Source organism: Stegodyphus dumicola, chromosome 2 (genome assembly GCF_044657685.1).
Source record: "Stegodyphus dumicola isolate Sdum_Otavi_A_Nest chromosome 2, ASM4465768v1".
In the NCBI taxonomy this organism is placed as follows: Eukaryota; Metazoa; Arthropoda; class Arachnida; order Araneae; family Eresidae; genus Stegodyphus; species Stegodyphus dumicola.
In genome coordinates, this window is record NC_140769.1 from 210,531,180 (window position 1) to 210,551,289 (window position 20,110).

A 20,110-nucleotide genomic window follows, 5' to 3' on the forward strand; every position below is an offset into this window, starting at 1 on the left:
CCGGCATTGGTACAACTGTCGTACCATCCATGCCCTCCCCATTTTAGAGAATCGCCTATCTGTAGAACTTTGGGTGGTCCATTGTCGCTGCTCAGAGTAGCCGCTGGCTACGCATTATTTCCCTCTTCTTATCAGTTTAGTTACATTTTGGCAAAAACCGCAGGTTTCGTCTCGCGCCAATATACTTGAAAATTAAATAGAGGCCATCTCTTTCTCAATCTGTCTCATAATTTTAATGCTATTTTTTTTAGTACTGACTTTTGCTATGATTAAAACGTCAGCGATTTTGCACGCTCTTTAAGCTTACCATATTTAATGTTCTTTAATCATAACAAATAAGAATAGATTAATATTTTAGATTTAATGCCCTTCTAGAAAATAGGTAAAACCGTTTTTATCGTTTACTCGTTTACTTCCTTTTCATACTTATGAATAATAAGATTTTATTTTGACATTGTTTTGTGGAGTGCATAAAACCCTTAAGAACTGTCAACTCTTTCAAAGTGCTTCTATTATGCAGGCAATTTTGTCTGATTTATCAGGAGATAAATAAGAGACAATTGTATGCATAATAGTTTTTCTGATTTTCATTCATTCAGTGATTGCTTTCAATGATTTTCATTGATTGTAAATTAAATAAAATCAATTTATCTTTACACCCTCTTTTAGGATGAGATCTGCCAAAAAATATTTAAATATCGGTAAAGCTCACGTTACTTCTAAACTGAATCAAAACATCAGTTAAATGTTATAAAATTTTGGCCAGTTTTATTTGCTGAAATTCTTATACTCTTCAAGAGATAGAGAGAATTCAGACAAGTTGATAAAAAAATATCTTAAAAAAGTTGTTATTTTGTCTGTAATAAGGTGGATGTCAACTTACTACTAAATGTATGAAAATTAGGATTGCATTACGGAAAAGCACGCGAACGCTATCTGCTTAAGGGAATGGATGCTTTCGTGTAAACCTTTTTAAGAGAAAATTGCTCGCATTTACATTCCTGGTGGAAAACTCCACATGTAATCAACCCGTTCTTCGGTATTGATTGGATTAATTTGTTCGCTTACTGAATTACATCAAAGCACCCAACGATTACCTGTATAAGGGGAGTTATGTCTTCGCGGAGGACTTTCTAAGAGAAGCTGGCTTGCATTTACGTTACACAAAAACCATGACTCCAACTATTTATCCGGGATTCAAATCCAAGCGAGCTATAAGTGTTCAGCCACCTTTACCGCTTTCCTGAAGAGCAGGTAAAAATATTGATAAAGGAAAAGTATTGAATTAACCGGTTTAATTTACTAACCTATATTTCTCAATCGACAGTACATAAATTACGCATATGAGGGGGATTATTTGTGAATAAATAAACTGTATTGCACTTTTATCCACTATGTCATATTACAATGGAATTATTGCATTTCAAAGTTATTTCTCATGAATTAATTTTGCTCTTCATGATTTTTGATATTTTCAAAGAGAAAATTCCACACTTTAAATAAAAATATACACGAGAAGATACTTTATGCACAATTTGGCGTAAACGGTTTTCTTAATTTTGCTTTGAAAATATTGCAGGGTAATCGTTTTCATTACTGGAAGAAATATAAAAAACAAATTTACTACATGGTATCAACACCCAATATTTCCTTATTCTTTTGAAAACGTGAAAGATTACTCTTTCTAAAATAAATTGGAAAATATATTATGTGCAAATAGAATATTCGTTGAAAATGAAATAGACTTCAACTTTTGGATATAACGATAGTTTTAGACGAAATTTCTACCTATGGAAAGAAATTGACGTATAATTAATTCTTCATGAACATTTAAAACTGTTCTCAAAATTCTTTTGATGATTGCATGTATAAGTCACGAATTTTTTTCTCGGCTAACATAAACAAAAGCCAATTTTACAAAGAAAAATTCTCGTTAAAGATATACCTTCTTTGCCTGATAGTCCAATGTAATATTTGTTAAAATTAATTATTAAACGCAACCAATGTATCTCGGATTTTGATTTTTATATTATAATAACAAAATTATCGAAAAAAGCAGATTTAAATCTCTGTTATTGTTATGTAAAGCTTTATTATTGCTGTAAGTTCATCTCAAAATCTATTTGTATTGAATCTCATTCTAATCATCTAATGGTAATAAATATTATTATTATTATTTCATTAAATTAGTCATTACCATTATTTTATTAATGAAAATATGTTATTAAAAATCGCATTCCGGCCTGCAGACTTACAGATCTAGTCTGTATTTACTATATTTTGTTAAATTTTGTTCTCGCTTGCTAATTTCTAATACGAAAATACGCGAATATAAATGAAGAGTGAAAACAAAGTTAAAAAATTCACAAATTATTTACGAGATTGATTAGAAATAGTGAATGAAATATAAACATTGCATACATTTTGTTCTAAATAAAGTGTGCACTGGATATGCATCCAGTACTGCACATTTATTTATGCACTATTTATTTAGAATTTTGCTTTCACTTAAATATGAAAGCAAAATAATCATCGAAAAAATTGCAAATCTAGCAACTCCTCTACTATGGGACGTAGGCGTCCGACAAACATGTAAATTTTACTTCATCCATGGAGGGGAACTGACGACTTTTCTCATTAGGAAAATGTCAAAGAGGGGGCAAAACTGTTTCGGATTGCGCTGGTCTGAAAGCTATAATATGAGAATTTCGGCCTGGTTTTAGAAGGTTAAGAGGGTAATGCTTGAGAACCTATTGTAATAATTTTGTGGAAACATTTATTTGGAAGAACGTTTATAAAAGTATAAAAAACATTACAATGAGAGAGAAAATATAAATTATTATCAGGTTTTAGTCAAATTATCTGTATATGAAACGTCGAAATAGTAATATGAGGAGTATTTTATTCATTTGTGTAAGCATTTTATTTACTTGCATACCAACGAGTTCTGACGAAAAGTCTGCATAGATTTATCACCTAATTATTGGCACTTTTTGCAGACGCAAATGAGATCTAATCAGAAAATAATCAAGAATCTGAATCAGTCAATCATCAACACGCACATTCTAAATCAGATTTCTGAATTACTTTCTTGAAGCGTTTACGGTCCAAATAAAACTGAAGAAACATTTTAAACACAAAACAAAGCAGCAGAAGTGTGATAAGTATATATTACTATAAAGCCAACACTCTGTCAGTTAAAGACAAAGTAGTTTGATTAAATAAACAAGGTGAACAGAGACACAGTTGTAGCCGTTTGTAATTTTAAAGTACATAAAGCGCAGGAGTATATGAGAAAACTAGTGAGTAGCACATTGGTTACAATTTTTATTATAAACATGCTGAAACTGTGAATATAATTTCAAGCATCGGTGGCATCATCGAATGGAGACATGCTTCAGTGTCAGATGTATTTCATTAAAAGATATGAAATATTTTTAAACGTTTAAGAACACAGTTTCTGAAGTACTTGACAGCTCACCCTGTATAAGCTTCATTCCTTTGTTTAAAAGTCGGTAAAGCGTTATCACAGATTTTCTTAAAAATTATCGGTGATCAATACTGGTATTGATCAATCATAACGACAATAACATACATTGTTATGGAAAGAGAGAAAGTACTTGTGAGGCTTTCTGAAAGACCGAGTCTCAGTTTTAATATTTGAATATTAATCTCTACAAGTCTGAATTAACTGACACTACTGAAATAGTTACGAAAAATTGATTCCCACTGTTAAAAAATTGATCTGCATTTTTTTTTCGTAAATTTTATTTTTTTAAACAACATGTCTGTAATCAATGTGCGCAACCGCTTTGATGCTGGAAAAACACTAAAATTTGAATCATCGTTGTACAAGCTAAAAAAAAAAAAAAAAAAAAAAAAAAAAAAAAAAAAAATATTGTGAGAATAAAATATTCTAACGACTATAATGATAAATCATGAATAAAATCAAATCTGTAGCTGCAAGCCTTTTTTTAGCGTTATGGTGGTTAGGGAAACCTGAGTGCGATACCGTAGGGCTCAGGTTCGAATCCCGGAGAAGGCATGGATGTAAAATTGTCTGTCCCTTCATAGGAGGCAATGATGTCCCGCCTACTAGGCGCCTCCATGATAAAGAGACTACCGATCTGGCCTTAGGGCAGGACGATGCCGACATAGGCAAGTGCCAACCATAAGAAAAAAAAAATTGATTGTAATCTTATTCAAAAATTCCTAATTATAAGACGCAAATTTTTAGACACCTTTCTCATGTTCGTTTTTAATGGTAATCAAACTAATATGAAAGTGGACTGAAAAGTCATTTTTAAATGAACCCCATAATCTTATACGTCTCTGTACATTTGCATTAATCCATAATGGGCCAGGTATTATTTTGTCGAAGGACAAGAGTCTAAATGGAACGATTATTTCGCTTGCTTGCGAGTGAATTCTAGGAGGTCCGACGAAGACATCGCGGACGAAAACGTAGCGGAGAAAACAACGTAAGAGGGAAACTTCGTTGTAGAAAACATGTGGGAGAAAAGAAGGCAGGAAAACATATCGTAAGTCTAAAACATCATCGAAGAAAACAATCGTGGTACAAAACATCGACGAAGAACAGAAAGACGTTCCAAAACTTCGCAGTTTAAAAATATCGTCGTGGAAAATATATTCCTATAAAAGAGAGTAAATAAAATAATCGCATGACGATTATTCTGCAGATATATCTTTTCTACATTTAAAAGGTGCTGGTGCGTATTCGAGTAATGAATTATAGGTGCGAGTAAGAATGAGGAATATTTTTACCTCTATATTTCATATATTTCCTTTCATTAATAATTTTTTGCTAAAAATCCAAGAAGGAACTCTTGCATTGAAAAGTTGAAAGGAAGTAGAAAATTAATGATACGTATGGGAGTACTACGCAGTATTTAATTTTTATTTTAAGAGAATTTTAAATTTATTTACTTAACTATTAAACGTTATTATTTAATTAAGTCATTTCATAAAGTTGTATTGGCAGTTCTTCATGAACAATATATTTTTAAAAAATTAAAAAAGGGAAAATAAGCATTTATTTTAGATTAAATGTATTTAAAAGTTTTATGCATGTCTGAAATTTCTAATATTATGTTCTTTGCATAAAATTAAGACTTCTTTTGTTCTTTTTCTTTCAGCTTCTTCAAAGTAATCCTTTTATATAAGTATCCTTTGCATGTTGCGATTCGTTAGTTGTGATGACACAAGTCAGGATGAACTACGTAATATTTCAGTACCGTATTTATATTTATTGGATTATTGGAAGGGCTCTTTTCCCGTTAGGGCTCTTTTCCTAAGGGGAGGGAAGCGTTTGGGGAGGACTTTCTCAGGAAAAGTTTCGTACGCACATTACACATTAGAAAAACCACAAAATTCTCAAGCAGCGTGTTTTTGTGCTGGGTCTAGCTACCAGCGTTCAACGACTTTACCTCTGGACCACTGCAGCCAGATAGAGTTATTAACGGAATAGATTATTAACGGAAATGCATTCATTTTCACACTATTTTTTTGAGAAAGATCAAATTTAAATTTAGATCTAGAAAATGTAAAGGCAGAATTTTACAAAAAGAAAATATAGGTACAATAAATCCTCTTGTCGATTACCATCCTAAGATGACCGATGTTTCTGAGAAAATAAGTAAATATAGGTTTTTCACAATGTCTCTCTAAGATGACCGCATCAACGGAAGACTAAAGAGATATGGAATCGTCAACGATCGCTTTGAAACGAATATTTTATATTTAACTTTACATTTCAACTAAGACGAGGTTCTCCCGAGTTTACTTGGTGAGCCGCTACTGAAGTCAGAGGTGTCAAAGTGTTCTTCGCCGTTCCTCAGCCAACTTAATGTTTGAAAGCCAATAAAGTAGTTTCGGTCAACATTATGACTCTGAGCTTTCTTGGGTTCTAAACTGAGGGAACATCAAGTGAATTTACAGTCCACTACTTTTGAACGACGGGACATACAGTTTTCACACACAATTTATTCGAAAATGTTTTAGTTATTGCTTGAACTTTTAGAACGAAGTTCTCAGCGAACCACTTTTTTTTACGACCACTTCTTAAAAGTATAGCTGTGGAATTCTGGTACTAATTCTCATCTATTTAAGATTTCCCATTTAGGTAATATTTTATTACTGCATTTTACAATATAAAGGAAGTATTATAATTACGAAAATTTTCAAGTATCACATTTCAGTGGAAATATCCATTTTGTCCATATCTGAATCCATTTGGATGATTTTTGTGCGACATCTCATACGGACAGAATAAAGACTTCTTCCTTTTCATAGTATATTTTATAATGCATTTAAAAGGGATTTTTTCGTGTTCTCTGTATGTATGTAGATATAATATATGTGTGTATGTATCTCGCATAACTCAAAAACGATTAGCCGAAGAATATTGAAATTTTCTAAAGAGTAGGCTTGCTTCTCTCTTTATATTGCAGGTTAGCTGTACCAACCGTATATGTATATGCTCACGTATATGTACACCAACATCCTTTATCCGGCTTAAAAGTCCCTACACGACCTTTATTTTTGCGATCGTTGCTTGTAGTAATATACTTCCAGTTATGGAAATGTTTTGAAATCACGAAAATATTCATGTTTTGGCGATGTCAAATTTTTAAAAAAATTCTTTTTTGACAAATAAGTAAATCCAAATTTTAATACAGTCTCGCGGTTCGTATACTTACATTTGGGAAAGTTTCATACTTGTTATCTATATAGTATATAAAGAAGAAAGTTTGTGTGTTTGTCCTCTCATAACTCGGTCACTACTATAGCTATCACCACCAAACATTCTACAATTAGGTGGACGTCACGTTTCTCAAAAAAAAAAAAAAAAAAAAAAAAAAAAAAGTAGCTAAAATCAGAGCTATAAATAAAAACTCGGAAAAACGATAATTTTCTTTCTCATTTTTCGAGTGGCAACAGTCTCGCAAGCTGGAGACGAAAATCTGCTTTATTTCGAAAGTTGTTACCATTGCTCTCTTTCAAATCCTAGAGTTTGTTAAAATACGAAAATAGATAAAAGATGAAATAAAAATTGCTTTCCCAAACATTAAATACGTTATTCCCGATTCCGAAAATTCGAGGGAAGCCATTTCGACTATTCTCATCTTAACCACTTTCATGAGCAAAAATACTAATTAAAAATTCTGAAAGTTCTAATTTTCGCACTCATTTTTCCTAGTGGTAACAGTCTCGGGCGTTGAAGATAGAATTGTTTTATTTCGAAAAGTGTTGCTACTACTCGCTTGCAAATCAAACAAATACATTTTGTTAATAAAAAAAAATTGTCAATTTTACATAACCTATATATATAAAGAAGAATGTCTGTTTGTGTGTTTGTTTGTTTGTTTGCGTTATTGATTTCTCATCAATTATGATAAATATTTTGTGACATTGAATCGACTAAAGTTGAATATAGGTGAAATATTGGATGGAACTTGAGCTGTTATGGCCATTTGATTAGAAAGACGAAAATCACTAAAAGCTGAGTGACATTGCTTCTGATACAATGAGAGAGAATTATATTTTTCTATCGAAATTTTTTATGTGGGGTTGCATATCGCACCAGACTGAAAAATGTATAACTATGAATCGTATTTTTTACATCGTTAGAGAAGGATTACAACGGTATCGTTCTCTCTGTTGTTAGATACATTGCTTTCAATCTAACTTAATTGACATCGGGTACTTCCGCTAAAAAAGAAATAAAATTAGAAAAAATTCATAAACGCACGACCAAAATTAAGCAGTATACATTATTTCAAAATCAGCAACTTTCTTTTAGGAATCGGGTATTCAAGTTTGAAAGAGCAATTCGAAGAAATAAATTTAAATGATCAGCAGCAAAAAGTGTGTATAATTTAATAGGCCTTATAAGGAAATTCACATAACTTATAAGGAACAATACATAAGGCCTTACAAGGCCTTATTTGTTGTTCGCCTGAGATTTTTGATTTTAGTAAGCACATAATTTTTCGATTTTTTTCATTTGAAAAAATATGCGTCTGTTTCTCGTACTTTTCTAATATACAGTGAATTATTTCATAAGAGCATTACGCGGAAGTTTCTAATTATTCGTTTATATATAGTATATAGACATTGTCAAACATTCGTTTCCTCCAGATGTAAACCACCTGTTTCTCGACCTGGCCCAAACAGCTTTTTACATATTGTTAACTGCAAACAATCATTCGATTTACTGCATAGTTAAATGGAATGTATTCTGAGAGCTGAAAAATGTCAACTAAGCAATTTGCAATTTGATTCATTACTAGTAAATCTAAAATCAGTTTCGTTATTTTAACAAGAAAGGGCATTTTTATGCATAGTGCTGGAAATAGATTAAAGATTTAATAAAAATTAAATTTTAGGTTCGAGTTCCATTTGACGAATATCAAAATGTTTACCTTGAAATATTAATAAAAGTATTTTGAAAATAGGAATGTAATTTTTAATTAATTTAAATCTATTTACTCTAAAGCAAAATGCCGTTACATTAAATATCAGAGGCACAAGTAGAAGATATAGAACTGGATATAGATGGCTAGAAGTAAGAAACAAACAGAAAAGAAAGAGAGAGATCAGAGTAAAATTATTCATGTTAAATTCAAATGGAAAGAATTTGAAAATGCTATATTTCAATAGCTAAGATTTAGTTAACTCTAACAGGGAGAAGTACCTCATATGGGCATAGTCTACATCATAAGTGAAGTGGTGAAAGCATACGGTATCGTGTTTTTACTATTTGAACACTTTCGAAGATCTGAATGATGAGTTTATATATGTCAAATACTCTATTAATTACTTATCTCTATCTATCTGTAATTATACACGTACTGTCCAGCAATGAATGCTCGATGTATAGGTCACAGCCACTATCCCACCAAAAGAGAAAACTTTCATTTATGAAACTTCCTAGTACGTGTGCCAGGGAAACGAAAAATGGCTTTACATCTAACATTATCCTGCACACTTTTATGAAACATTAACATTTTCATTCGACCCTTTTGTTTTATTTTGTTTTGAGTTTAAGCAAAAGTTTCGAAAATCATTCCTACTTGTAAATACCTGTTTGTTTCTTGTATGTTTGGGGCACCATTGGTCATGTGATTAGGATTGCAGAATACTGAGAGTTTTATGGAACTGATCATCCCAATTGTAATTTCCATTATTTATATACAAAAACAATATAGGAGCATGAAAAACACCAATATGGATAGTTTAATAAGACGAAACTTCAGCTCGTAAGTGCTGATAAAAAACAATGTACAATAACTAAATGTTACTGTAGGATGTTTATTATAGCTTAAATAAACAATATTCTGTTTTTGCTCAAACACAGCGTTAAAAATACCAAGTGGTTGACACGAAGCCACATAAATTTCATTTGACTAATTATTAATATATTATTATATCATAATATTAGTTAGCAGTGGTAAATCTAGGTATTAAAAAACCGTAAACACGAATTTTTGAAAATTTTAATATTTCTCTTTTCGCCACGTTTGAATTATCCATTTGAAATTAGTCATCAAGAAGGTGGCAAGGGGCCTTCATTTTCAAGGAATGATTTCCACCGGCCGTAATTTTACAATAATATTATAAGATTAGACATAATAAATCTGACAGCATGAATGCATTATATGAAAAAAGCACGGAATTTGCAATGTTTTGCTGTAGAATGTTATACTAATTCTCGATTATCCGTGTGTGGAATACCCATCTTGCAATTTGGAACTAGGTACCGTTGAAGCAATTTTAAGCGACCAGCGAATATATATTTCATTTAGTCAATTTGTCGAAATTTTAATCTTTTTAATTGCAGTTTTACATTATTTTGATTACCTTTAAAAACGAACGTGAGTAACTCATCTGAAAATGTATAAGCTGTGAGAGAAATCATATTGAATGATCTAAGCATACAGAGGAGACTAGTTATATGCCTTTGGCTTTACAATCCTTGTTAGAATATTTCATTTTCAGAGTTGTGTTTTTGTGTTTATTGCAGCTTGTAGGATGATGAGTGAAACTGCTTGGAACTCCGTGCATTAAATAAGTGCAAACATTGGTTACAGACCTTGTTAATTAAAAAAAATTAAACTTTACAAAAAATAATGTTACAGAATACATATATTTCTTTTACATTCCGAATCAATTTTTCGTACCTAGTTGAGTCACATAAATTATGACAAACTTTGAGAAATTAATTTAAAAGAATTAAATATGAAAAAAAAGAAATAACAAAACAATTATAATTTGGCTGTGCGAGAAATCTCACAAATACTACGTTTATGTTTCTGAACAAATGCATACTTTCCCTCCATTTCTATCTATCAATTTTATCAATTATCTCTCACACCCTTTTTTATGAAAATCTGTGATAACACTTTACAAACATTTAAACAAATAAATGAAACTTATACAGATTGGACTGTCAAATACCTCGAAAAATTAGTTGTTAAATTTCAAAAAATATCAGATTTCATTACGAGATATATCTGACATCGAAACAGGTCTCAATTCGATAATGTCATGGATTTTTAGAATTATGATTACAGTTTGAAATTATCCTTATTATATGAAAAATATTAAATAAATTTGTTATATATCAGTTTCCTTGCACACTCTTGTGCTATATGTACTTTAACGTACAAAGAACGTTATAGAATAATACGTTATAGAACGTTATAGAAAGAACGTTATAGAATAGTGTTATCAATGGTTATTTAAACCAAACTGCTGTGCGTTTTTAAGGCCGAGCGGTAGCTTTCTAATTAACACGCTGAGTTCGGCGCCGAATTTGCTGTCCTTTCCGTTCAGCCGGCAGCGAGCTAAGCCTTAAAGCTAAGCCGTGTTTTTGTTTAGAATGTTTCAATACATTTCATTAATGCTAAATTTGATCACATTTCATTGAGACTATATTTATTTTTTAACTTATACTGTCGGTTCCGTGGAACGACGCCAGGCAAACGAAAATTCCAGTGCCGGTTCCCAGGGACCGACGCCGGCCACACGGAAAGTTCACTGTCAATCCCCAGAGACCGGCGCCGCGCTCAACGTGTTAAGAAAGTTTCGGGCCGGTAAGTAAATATGTATTTAATTCAAATATATGAATTGATATGTAATCTATATATATGATTGATTGTATTTGAGTTCCATTTCGAATACTCAAAACTTAAACACAAAGAACTAGAGGCAGCAGATACATAAATCAGTTTATTGAACGCAATTTAACAGAATCGTTACAGGTGATGAGATGTGGGTAGCTCACTTCACCACAGAAAACAGCAACTCACAATTGATTGGCGTCACAGGGATCCACGCGCCGGACGATCCTCAGTCTATGCACGGAAATTGAAGTCCACGGTATTCTGGGATAGTAAAGGCATTCTGCTCATTGACGTATTGGCGAGTGGTGCTCCGGTGAAAGCTGATCTTTATTGCGCTTTACTAGAGAACATCTGAAGAGCCATTCAGAACAAATGGTTTGGGATGCTCAGTGCTGGTGTTGTGGTGTCCTACGACAACATCGGACGCATACGGGGAATTCCACAAAATATATGTTGCAGACGTTTCGCTGGGAGATGTCTGACCATCCATTCTATGGCTTCGATCTTGCTGTTAAGTACTTCCACGTGTTATTGCACCTGAAGACGTTCTTGTCTGGGCACACTTTCCTACAGGTGAAATGTTGCAGACAAATGTGACGGGCTGCCTTTCTTCCCAGGCGACAGACTTCTATGACACTCTAATGGAAATAGGTAACCGACGCTATGACAATTGGTATAGTTCCGATGTTTCTTATGCTGAGAAGTAGCAGAAATATAGCTGTATCTTTTGCAATAGGTTTTTCCAGGTAATAAGACTTTGTTTTTTATGGTTTACGGCAAAGTAATTTTTCGGACGACCCTCTTATTGTTTAAATAATCATTATCAAATGAATATACCTTCATCTAAATCAATATCTAACTCATTGAAATCATCATATATATAAATTTCCTTCTAAATCCAATCAACTTCATCTGCTAATCTAAGACATCTAACTAAGCATAACTACCCAAAACACATCTTCATGTTAAACCATCATATATATATATATTATCATCATCATCGTCATTGAAAATATCGCCAAATTAAGATAAATCATTATAGCTCAAATCAACTAAATAAAAAGCAGTATCATCTAAATCACCACCATCAACAATATGATTCTCATTTGATCATCGTCTTCATCACCTCAAACTTCTAAATCACCATCAAAATTGTTATCTGAATAACCAAGAAAGAAATTATAAAATTATCACCAGATAATTGAAAACCATCATTTAAATAATCATCATCATCGAAATCATACCTTCAGTTTAAACCGTCGTATATGTCATCATCACCATTATCATCGTCGAGATAGATAAATCATAATCTTCCAGATCATCTAAATAGAAAGCAATATCAACCAAATCATCATCTTCTTCATCCTCATTTAATCATCGTCTTTATTGTCTAACTCCTCTAAAGTATTATATAAATCACTCTCACATCATGTATAAAATCGTCATCAGTCAAAACTATGTCACCATCAAATTCATCTAAATATTTATTATCACTTAATACACATCGTCATTTTAATCATCATGTATATCGCGTCACCATGATCATCGTCAGAATAAGATAAACCATCATCACCCAAATCACATCAGTCATTCTAAACCATCCTATGTATCATCTTCATCATCATCATTGAAGTCGTCGTCAGAATAAAAAAACTTCACCTAGATACAAAGCCCGATCACCTAAAGTTTTATTATCATCCTACTCAATTATTCATACTCTTCATCACTAAACCATATACTCACGACCACCTAAATAAAAAATCAGCAGCAGTTAATCTAAATTGTCGTCCTCAAAATTCCAGTTAAATTATTCAAATCATCGTCGTTTAAATCATGACTTTTTAGTGTTTCGCTAGTGTGCCGTCAAATAGAGCCAGTTTCATTCAGGTACAGACAGAAGGATATCACCGGAAGTTCACTATCGTTGGTTCAGGTGTAGTAACCAACCGCCCTCAGGAGATGCCAGAGGCTTGGGTACGTAGCCGAAACCTATGCCATCTTAGATAACGTGACACTCGGAAGTGACGTAAGAGTTTGAATAACGTAATGTTTCAAAAAGTTTGGTTTTTGTGACAACGAAAATATTTTTTAAAGTTTCATTTCTTCCGGAAACGACGAATTGTTTTCTTTTTTTTTTAGGCAACGGCCTCTTGAACCCCTTGAAATCTTGTTTGTAATGACATTAAAAATTTCCCTTTTATCATTAAATCTGTATTTGTTTTTAATTGAGCATCTCATTATTTACTGTTTGTTCATTTTGCATAATTTTAATATAATAATAATAAGCCAAATGCAAAATGTTAATCGTTAAAGAGAAATGCGACCAGAGATATAAAATTAAAAATTAAAAGACAAAGAATTAAATTTATATATCAAGTTTTACCAGAATAGAAAAAAAAGAGAAAGGACTTTAAAGAATAGAATAGTTGAAGGGGTGATGAAAGCCAAAACATTTCATAAAATGAGGATTTCTGATATTTGCATTTTCAAATTCTCTACAATTTTAGCTTTCTTAAAACACCGTTCTTTAATCTCTATGAAAATTAGGACTGTACAAAATCTAGCTTTAATTTGTCATTGAATACTTTGATAATTGAGAATTTTTACATAAAATCGCGTTTTCCCCCGAACGTGATTTTTTATACTCGATGTAGTACCTGTTCTCAAGAACTACTGCTCACAGGTATCTGAAATTTTTATACCTTATTTACTACGCTTCCAAATATTTGCCGAAAAGAGCTTTGGATTATAATCAGTGCTAAATTTTACTATGCGTAACAAAATATACTGTAAAATACTCTAAAATTTAAAATGATAAAAAAGCTCGTTTCAGGATATTCAGCTAGGTATTGTGATGTTCCTTCCCTTAGCGAAAGACGTTTCCAGAACATTTTATCTGCGAGGGGCTAAAGACGGTTAAAGGAAGGGACGTAGTTACGCCGGAAAACAGAGTGGAGGCAAGCTGGTGGGAAGAATACGAGACTTGTGACTTTTGCGGTTGGACCGGCAGTCATGCCGTGTGCAAAGAGATAACTTAAGCTAAATGTATAGTAGTGGTATTTGTTTTATTGTGTATTGTTTAATAAATTAGTGGATAAAATTTCAAAGCTGATGGAGATTATTTTCCTATTATGGCGAGTGCATGAGAAATGACCGAACCCGCCTCGGACTTGAAACGGCGCGAGGTGCAAATCGGCGCAGTCGATAGGATAAGATTGTGAAAAAGGAAATCACTAAATAGTGAAAATAATCACTAAATAGTGAAAATAATAAATAAATATGGTTGTAAAAAGTTACTGAAAGTTATAAAATGAAATTCGGTGATAGTTCACGAATGGATCTACGATGAGAGAAGATTTTTATGACGAAAGAAAATGGCGCGTTTAGGGCCATGTGTGCGAATAAATTCATCCGATTTGTGAAAGCGTGATGTGCTAAAAAGTTAACAGCCAGTGAGTGGTAAAATGGGATCATCAGTGTTCATCATCCTAGTGAAATCATGAAAAGTTAAATCAGGGATAATGTGAATTACCGTGTTGTAATCATGTCAAGTTACGTGCCACTGCAGTGTGCTCATGATTAAAGTTAACAGCGTCAAGTTGTGCTCTTCGTTCGATATTTTCACTATCGGGATCAAAGGTAAGTCCTTCTTAATTTATATATTAACCATATTAACTTAGAAAATTATAATTGTTTTTATGTCTGTTAATAACATGATTCGAATGTCAGGCGTTAAAGCCAGTAGACACCGAGAAAGTATATTTTATATGGAAATGAGAAATTAAGGTTCTTATTTTTATCAAGATATAGGAGATTCTTAGAGCAAGGGAAACGATTATTGAAACATTTGAAAATAATGAAAGGAGTTATGTTTGACCCACCATCGAAAGCTGAGAAATGGCTGTTCTTTTTACATCATGATGAAGTGATTCTTAATCTCTATAAAATATCTGAAGAAGGGAAAATTATTTTGCAGAGTTTAAAAACAAAAGTTAAAAGTTTGATCGCGACTCTCGATGAAATGGATTGATATAACAATATTATGATTAAAGACACCGTATTAAAAGAATTCGAGATTCCTCGGAAAAACCGATCGAGGCAGGATGGTGGGGTGAATACGAGACTTGGTACATTAGCGATTGGACCGGCAGCCATGCCCTGTGGAAAGAGATTACTTAAAACATGTTTTGCGCGCCTTATATTATGTATATAGTTGAGATTACTTAAAACATGTTTTGCACGCCTTATATTATGTATATAATTAAATGTATACTATACTAGTGATATTTGTTTTATTGTATATTGTGTACCGTTATGTGTAATAAATTAGAGGATAAAATTTCAAAGATAGAGATTATTTTCCTACTATGGCGAGCGCATAGACGAACCTGCCTCGTGCTTGTAAGAGCGCGAGGTGATAGATGTACTTTAATTACGTAAAAACCTTCAAGCCTGTAAGAACAGCAGATTTTCAGAAAAGGTAATCCAAAAATTGCCAATTCAACATTGTTGCTATAGGGTTTCCAACACCCCTTAATGAAAAGGAGTAAAATATTTTTTGAAAAAATGGCATTTATGGAAATACAAAAAAGAAATATGTTTAGCTTATAAGAGTATATAATATTTCTGTAAAATAAATAAAGTGAGAATTTAAAAGCAATTTTTTAAAATAAAAAACCAAAAGGAAATATTTATAGTTTTTAAAATCAGTATTACTTTTGTAAAATGAAAGAACTTAAAATCTTTTTAAAGTAAAAATAGCGAAAAGAAAAATTTAAATTAAAGTTTCACGTTATTAAACTAAATATTGAAGAAAGAAACATTTTTGACACGAGAAAGGGAAAATAAAAGAATTTAAAAGTCAAAATTGCATTTACACAAGTTGCAACTTTGATAGAGATTCGCGTTCCTTTAAGCCTCGGGCGTCTTCCTATGACGGTCGGTTACTATTAAGCTTGTTATTGTAAACTGGCTATTCAAATTACAGTCGGTATGCGCAAAGGGGGCCTGAATCTTCATCCTGAAAAATAAACAAAATTATTGTTACACATCACATAAAAATATCAGTTAAAATGATATTTCAATTCTGAGTCACAAGCATGAGAATATTTGAGAAGGTTACATGGCATACGCAAATAACCAAAATGAAAGGTACTCGAAACGCATGTCTGTGCACTGTCTGCAAAAGTTCAGACCGGATCTTGGTCGTTTGTGGTAGGCATTGACTTGCAAGTACAAATGTGTTTTGAAAAACGTAAATGTTTGCGCTTTGGTACTTTTAAATTTAAAGTCATTTGTTTTGTAAAAATTACGAAGCCTAGCTCTTCATATGTTTCTCCGACACTCATAATTTTATGAGGAAAAAGTTTGCACTCGTTATGAAATAATTTTGAACATAAGTATCTCCGTCTGATTTCGATTGACATCAGTCAATTGTTTTGTGATTTATTTCTTATAACCAAAAGGAAAGTTTCCGAAATGAAGTCTAGGTATTAGAGGAAAGAATAATTAGTAAAATGTAGAAAACTGATACTTTTATTTTCAGCTTTTTTGAAATGAACTCATTATGCAGCGTGCCAAAAAAATTAAAAAGACTTCTCTCAAAATTTAATTTTCAATGTTCTATTTTGGAAATGAAAATACCAATTAACAATAGACAGAACTCGTCCTTGACTTTGTAAATTATTCTAGAAATCCTTGACTTCCTATAGCTGGTAAAAACCTGAAATCTCTTACTAAATTTGGCATGGAATATGCCAGTAAATTTCAAACGTAAAAATGTGCGCCATTTGTTTTTACATAAAATTTCTCATATAAATAATTCTTGGATTAGACTTTTTTTGAAAAGTATCTTGACCCAAAACGTTTAAACTGTTTTCTTAAAACTTTCGTTTGCTATTGAAAATTTTATAAATATAACTAGACTGAGTTTTGAATAAATGAAATTACAACCCATAAGCACCTTGTTGGAACATTTTGTATAAGAAAACGTAATCGCATATAAATCAAGTTCTTATATCGCTTAATTACAATGCATCAGGTCTTTAGTAAATAAAGAAAGCAATAAAATACACATGGTGGTTTGGCAATACCAAAAACATCATATCTCGCAACAGCTCTTCTTGATTATTTCATACGTTAGGAAACACGAGCAAATATGTCAATTGCGGAAACATTGCAGTTTGGCAAGCGATAAGGTGGTGCGCAGGAGAAATGATTATCGGGGAAAATATTTCTTCAAGGTAGGAGGTGATTTGTATTCATTCTGGATGTGGAAGAGAATGTTATTCTAGGACTTCGAGAAATAAGGAACATCATTTGGATAAGAGTGCACTTTCGACCAAAGTGAATTTGCGGAATTAGGAATCATGTTTCTTCTTTCTGTAGTCATTTGAAGCCGTGGTTCTGATGTCAACATCAAAGACTTAACGATATCACATTTGATTTTAGTGAAGTGTAGTTCATCCAGTGCTTTCTTCACCAGCAGTTATGGCTTTCGCCGAACGAAACAAACACTATGCAAGTTTCAAATGTTAAGTCATTCAGTTTGCGAAAGAAAATGGAAATCATGCAGGATGGTTTTCGTGAATGCTTCGTACACGAGTGGAAGAGGCATGAAATTTTACAATGATTATTGCGCCAAAGAATAAATGTGTATTGCATAAAGAAGTAATGAAATAGCTTACCGTCGGCGAAAGTGTTGGAAACTGCATTGTAGAAAATCCCCATCATCACTAGAATGGATTAATTGTAACAAGAAACAGCGTACGTTTCTTTGCCTTAAAAATAGAAAAAACGAGTGCAAATGGAAGTGAAAACTCTAAAGCAAACTGAGGTTGTGTATTCGATTTACTTCACGGAATAATTCAGTTCTCCGAGAAAAAGAGATAAAATTTTTTCAAAGGCTTCGAAAATATAGAGATAAAACTTTGATGAGTTTTTAAAAATATGTTAAACTTTATTTACTATCACGTGTTGCAAATATCCATGTCATTCCTGAAGTTTTGATATAGTAGGAGATAAAGAAACAATGATATGAAAGAAAAATAACGGTTAACATAAAATCAATAGGCCAACGAGAAATCTCACCTCACCGTACTGATCTCCTGCTTAGCCGACCGTACGAAATTAAAAGCTCATCGATATCTTGAAAAGAAAGACTTTGCTGAAGTGCAGGTTCCCGAAAGTGTTTTCATCCGTATTCACGAGAAATGATCGGCGGAGAAAAATGTTGTGAAACTGTGGATAAGAAATATTTGGCAAAAGCTTCCTTTTGCCTCAGATAATCAAGAAAGTATAATACTTTGGGACATGCTCAGCCTCCATCTAACGGATAACACAAATATGTTGTTGAAAGAGTGTTATACAGATATGACAGTTTATCCAGGCGGATTATTGCCATTATTTCAGATATTAGACATATATGTCAATAAATCATCGATAGAATATTTTAAACGTTAGTGGAATACTCGAACAAAAGTGAAGGTGAAAAAACTGGTTACAAATGGAGACCAAATACGTCATGTCAGTGCATAAATAGTGTGTCAGTAGATAATAAAATCACGGAATAAAATTAAACCCGTTTAATTTATGTGGTATATCTGACGGTCTAGATGCAACGAAAGATGATTATTTATGTGTGGATCAGAGTAAAAGTTACGGCAAAACTGAAACAGAATTCGATGATGTGCTTGAAGTTATAGATTGAGACGTATATGAGGAACTTGGATCTGTCTATGCAAGTATGGATCAGAGGTGAAGGTGAAAATGAAACAGAATCCGATAACGAAAATTTTTAAGTACATAAACTATGTTATTTCTCTTAAATAAAAAGCATTTAATTACATGCAGAAATCTAATTTTATCTAATTCTAATCACTTTTTCCATATTTCTAAACATAACATTTTTATAGCTGGCGTACAGCGCGTACCCATAAATTTCAATCTTGCATTTTCTTTTAAAAGTGCGCCTTATACGCCTGAATATACTATAGCAAACATAGCTGAAACTTAAGTGATAGAGATATTTACATGCTTGCTGAAGCATTATATTCTGTTTTTTTTCCCTTCTATTAGTGTATAAATGTTTTCAAAATTTCGATGTTACGTTTTTCAATCTTTGTGTTTAGAAAAGGGATAAAGAATTCAAACTTTTATCTCCGAAAACAAAATTCTAAATCAGATTTCTAATGAAGAAGTGAAATTCTCTATAGCTTTACTTGCCGGACTAATTAAAATTAAGAAAAAGAAGAGAGAAAAAAAATAACTGATTTGGGTAAGCAGAATATTTAGCCATTCAGTATCTATTGATGGGAATGTATATAACTCTAATGAATAGTACAGAAATAAGATAAATTTACGTTTCAGTTTGTAGGCCTTACATTTCAAAATGGTTTTAATACAGCTTAAAGAGCATAGCCAAAGATTATGCTCTCAGCCGCTTTTTCAGTAATAACGTCAGAGAATAATTCTTACAGTTACAATGTTTTCAAATAATCCATTCCTTCAAAAGTAATCTATTGTACTAAGATAATGTGTTTTCGAGGGCAGAAAATGAAACAGAACGGCGAGATCCATCAGAGTATGATCCTGTAATGCTTTAACAAATCTTTCGCAGTCTTAAGTAATAGAGAAATGTGGTAGAGCATCATCTTACACTATATTCTTGTATTCATATTATTTGTATTATGTGACTATGTGTCTCTATTCGATGTGCGGGAAAAAAACGTCTCCAACAGGTTTATATATACGATACCATTCAGATAAACGCAAAGGAAACCAACATTTCCATCTAATAATATTCATTTTATTTTAATTATACCATTTTCTAGTTAGATAACCAATTTGTGAGCAAGAATTTGCATCGTAACAGTGAATCATATTGCTGCCAAATTCCAAATATAAAAAACTAAAGCTCACGAATCACAAACCGAGAGTTTCTGTGAGATTTATGAGGTGCGAAG

At 32.3% G+C, this 20,110-nt stretch overlaps 2 protein-coding genes across 8 annotated transcripts in view; both read right to left on the reverse strand.

Annotated features, from left to right (window-relative positions):
- LOC146998817 (uncharacterized) overlaps nucleotides 1–17,122 on the reverse strand; it is a 42,934-nt gene extending 25,812 nt beyond the window's left edge. The window contains exon 1 of the mRNA XM_085812273.1: nucleotides 17,097–17,122. Within this exon, the coding sequence (XP_085668399.1) occupies nucleotides 17,097–17,122 (26 nt within the window). The remainder of the gene's footprint in view (nucleotides 1–17,096) is intronic.
- Nucleotides 1–20,110, reverse strand: part of LOC146998813 (uncharacterized) — a 940,238-nt gene that overhangs the window by 632,966 nt on the left and 287,162 nt on the right. For 2 of the 7 annotated variants that reach the window (XR_015039724.1, XR_015039723.1), the window contains one exon: nucleotides 15,313–16,167. The exons of the other annotated variants lie outside the window; for them this stretch is intronic. The gene's annotated coding sequence lies outside the window, so the exon portion shown is untranslated. Of the gene's footprint in view, nucleotides 1–15,312; nucleotides 16,168–20,110 lie in introns of those variants that run through there. 7 annotated transcript variants of the gene reach the window in all.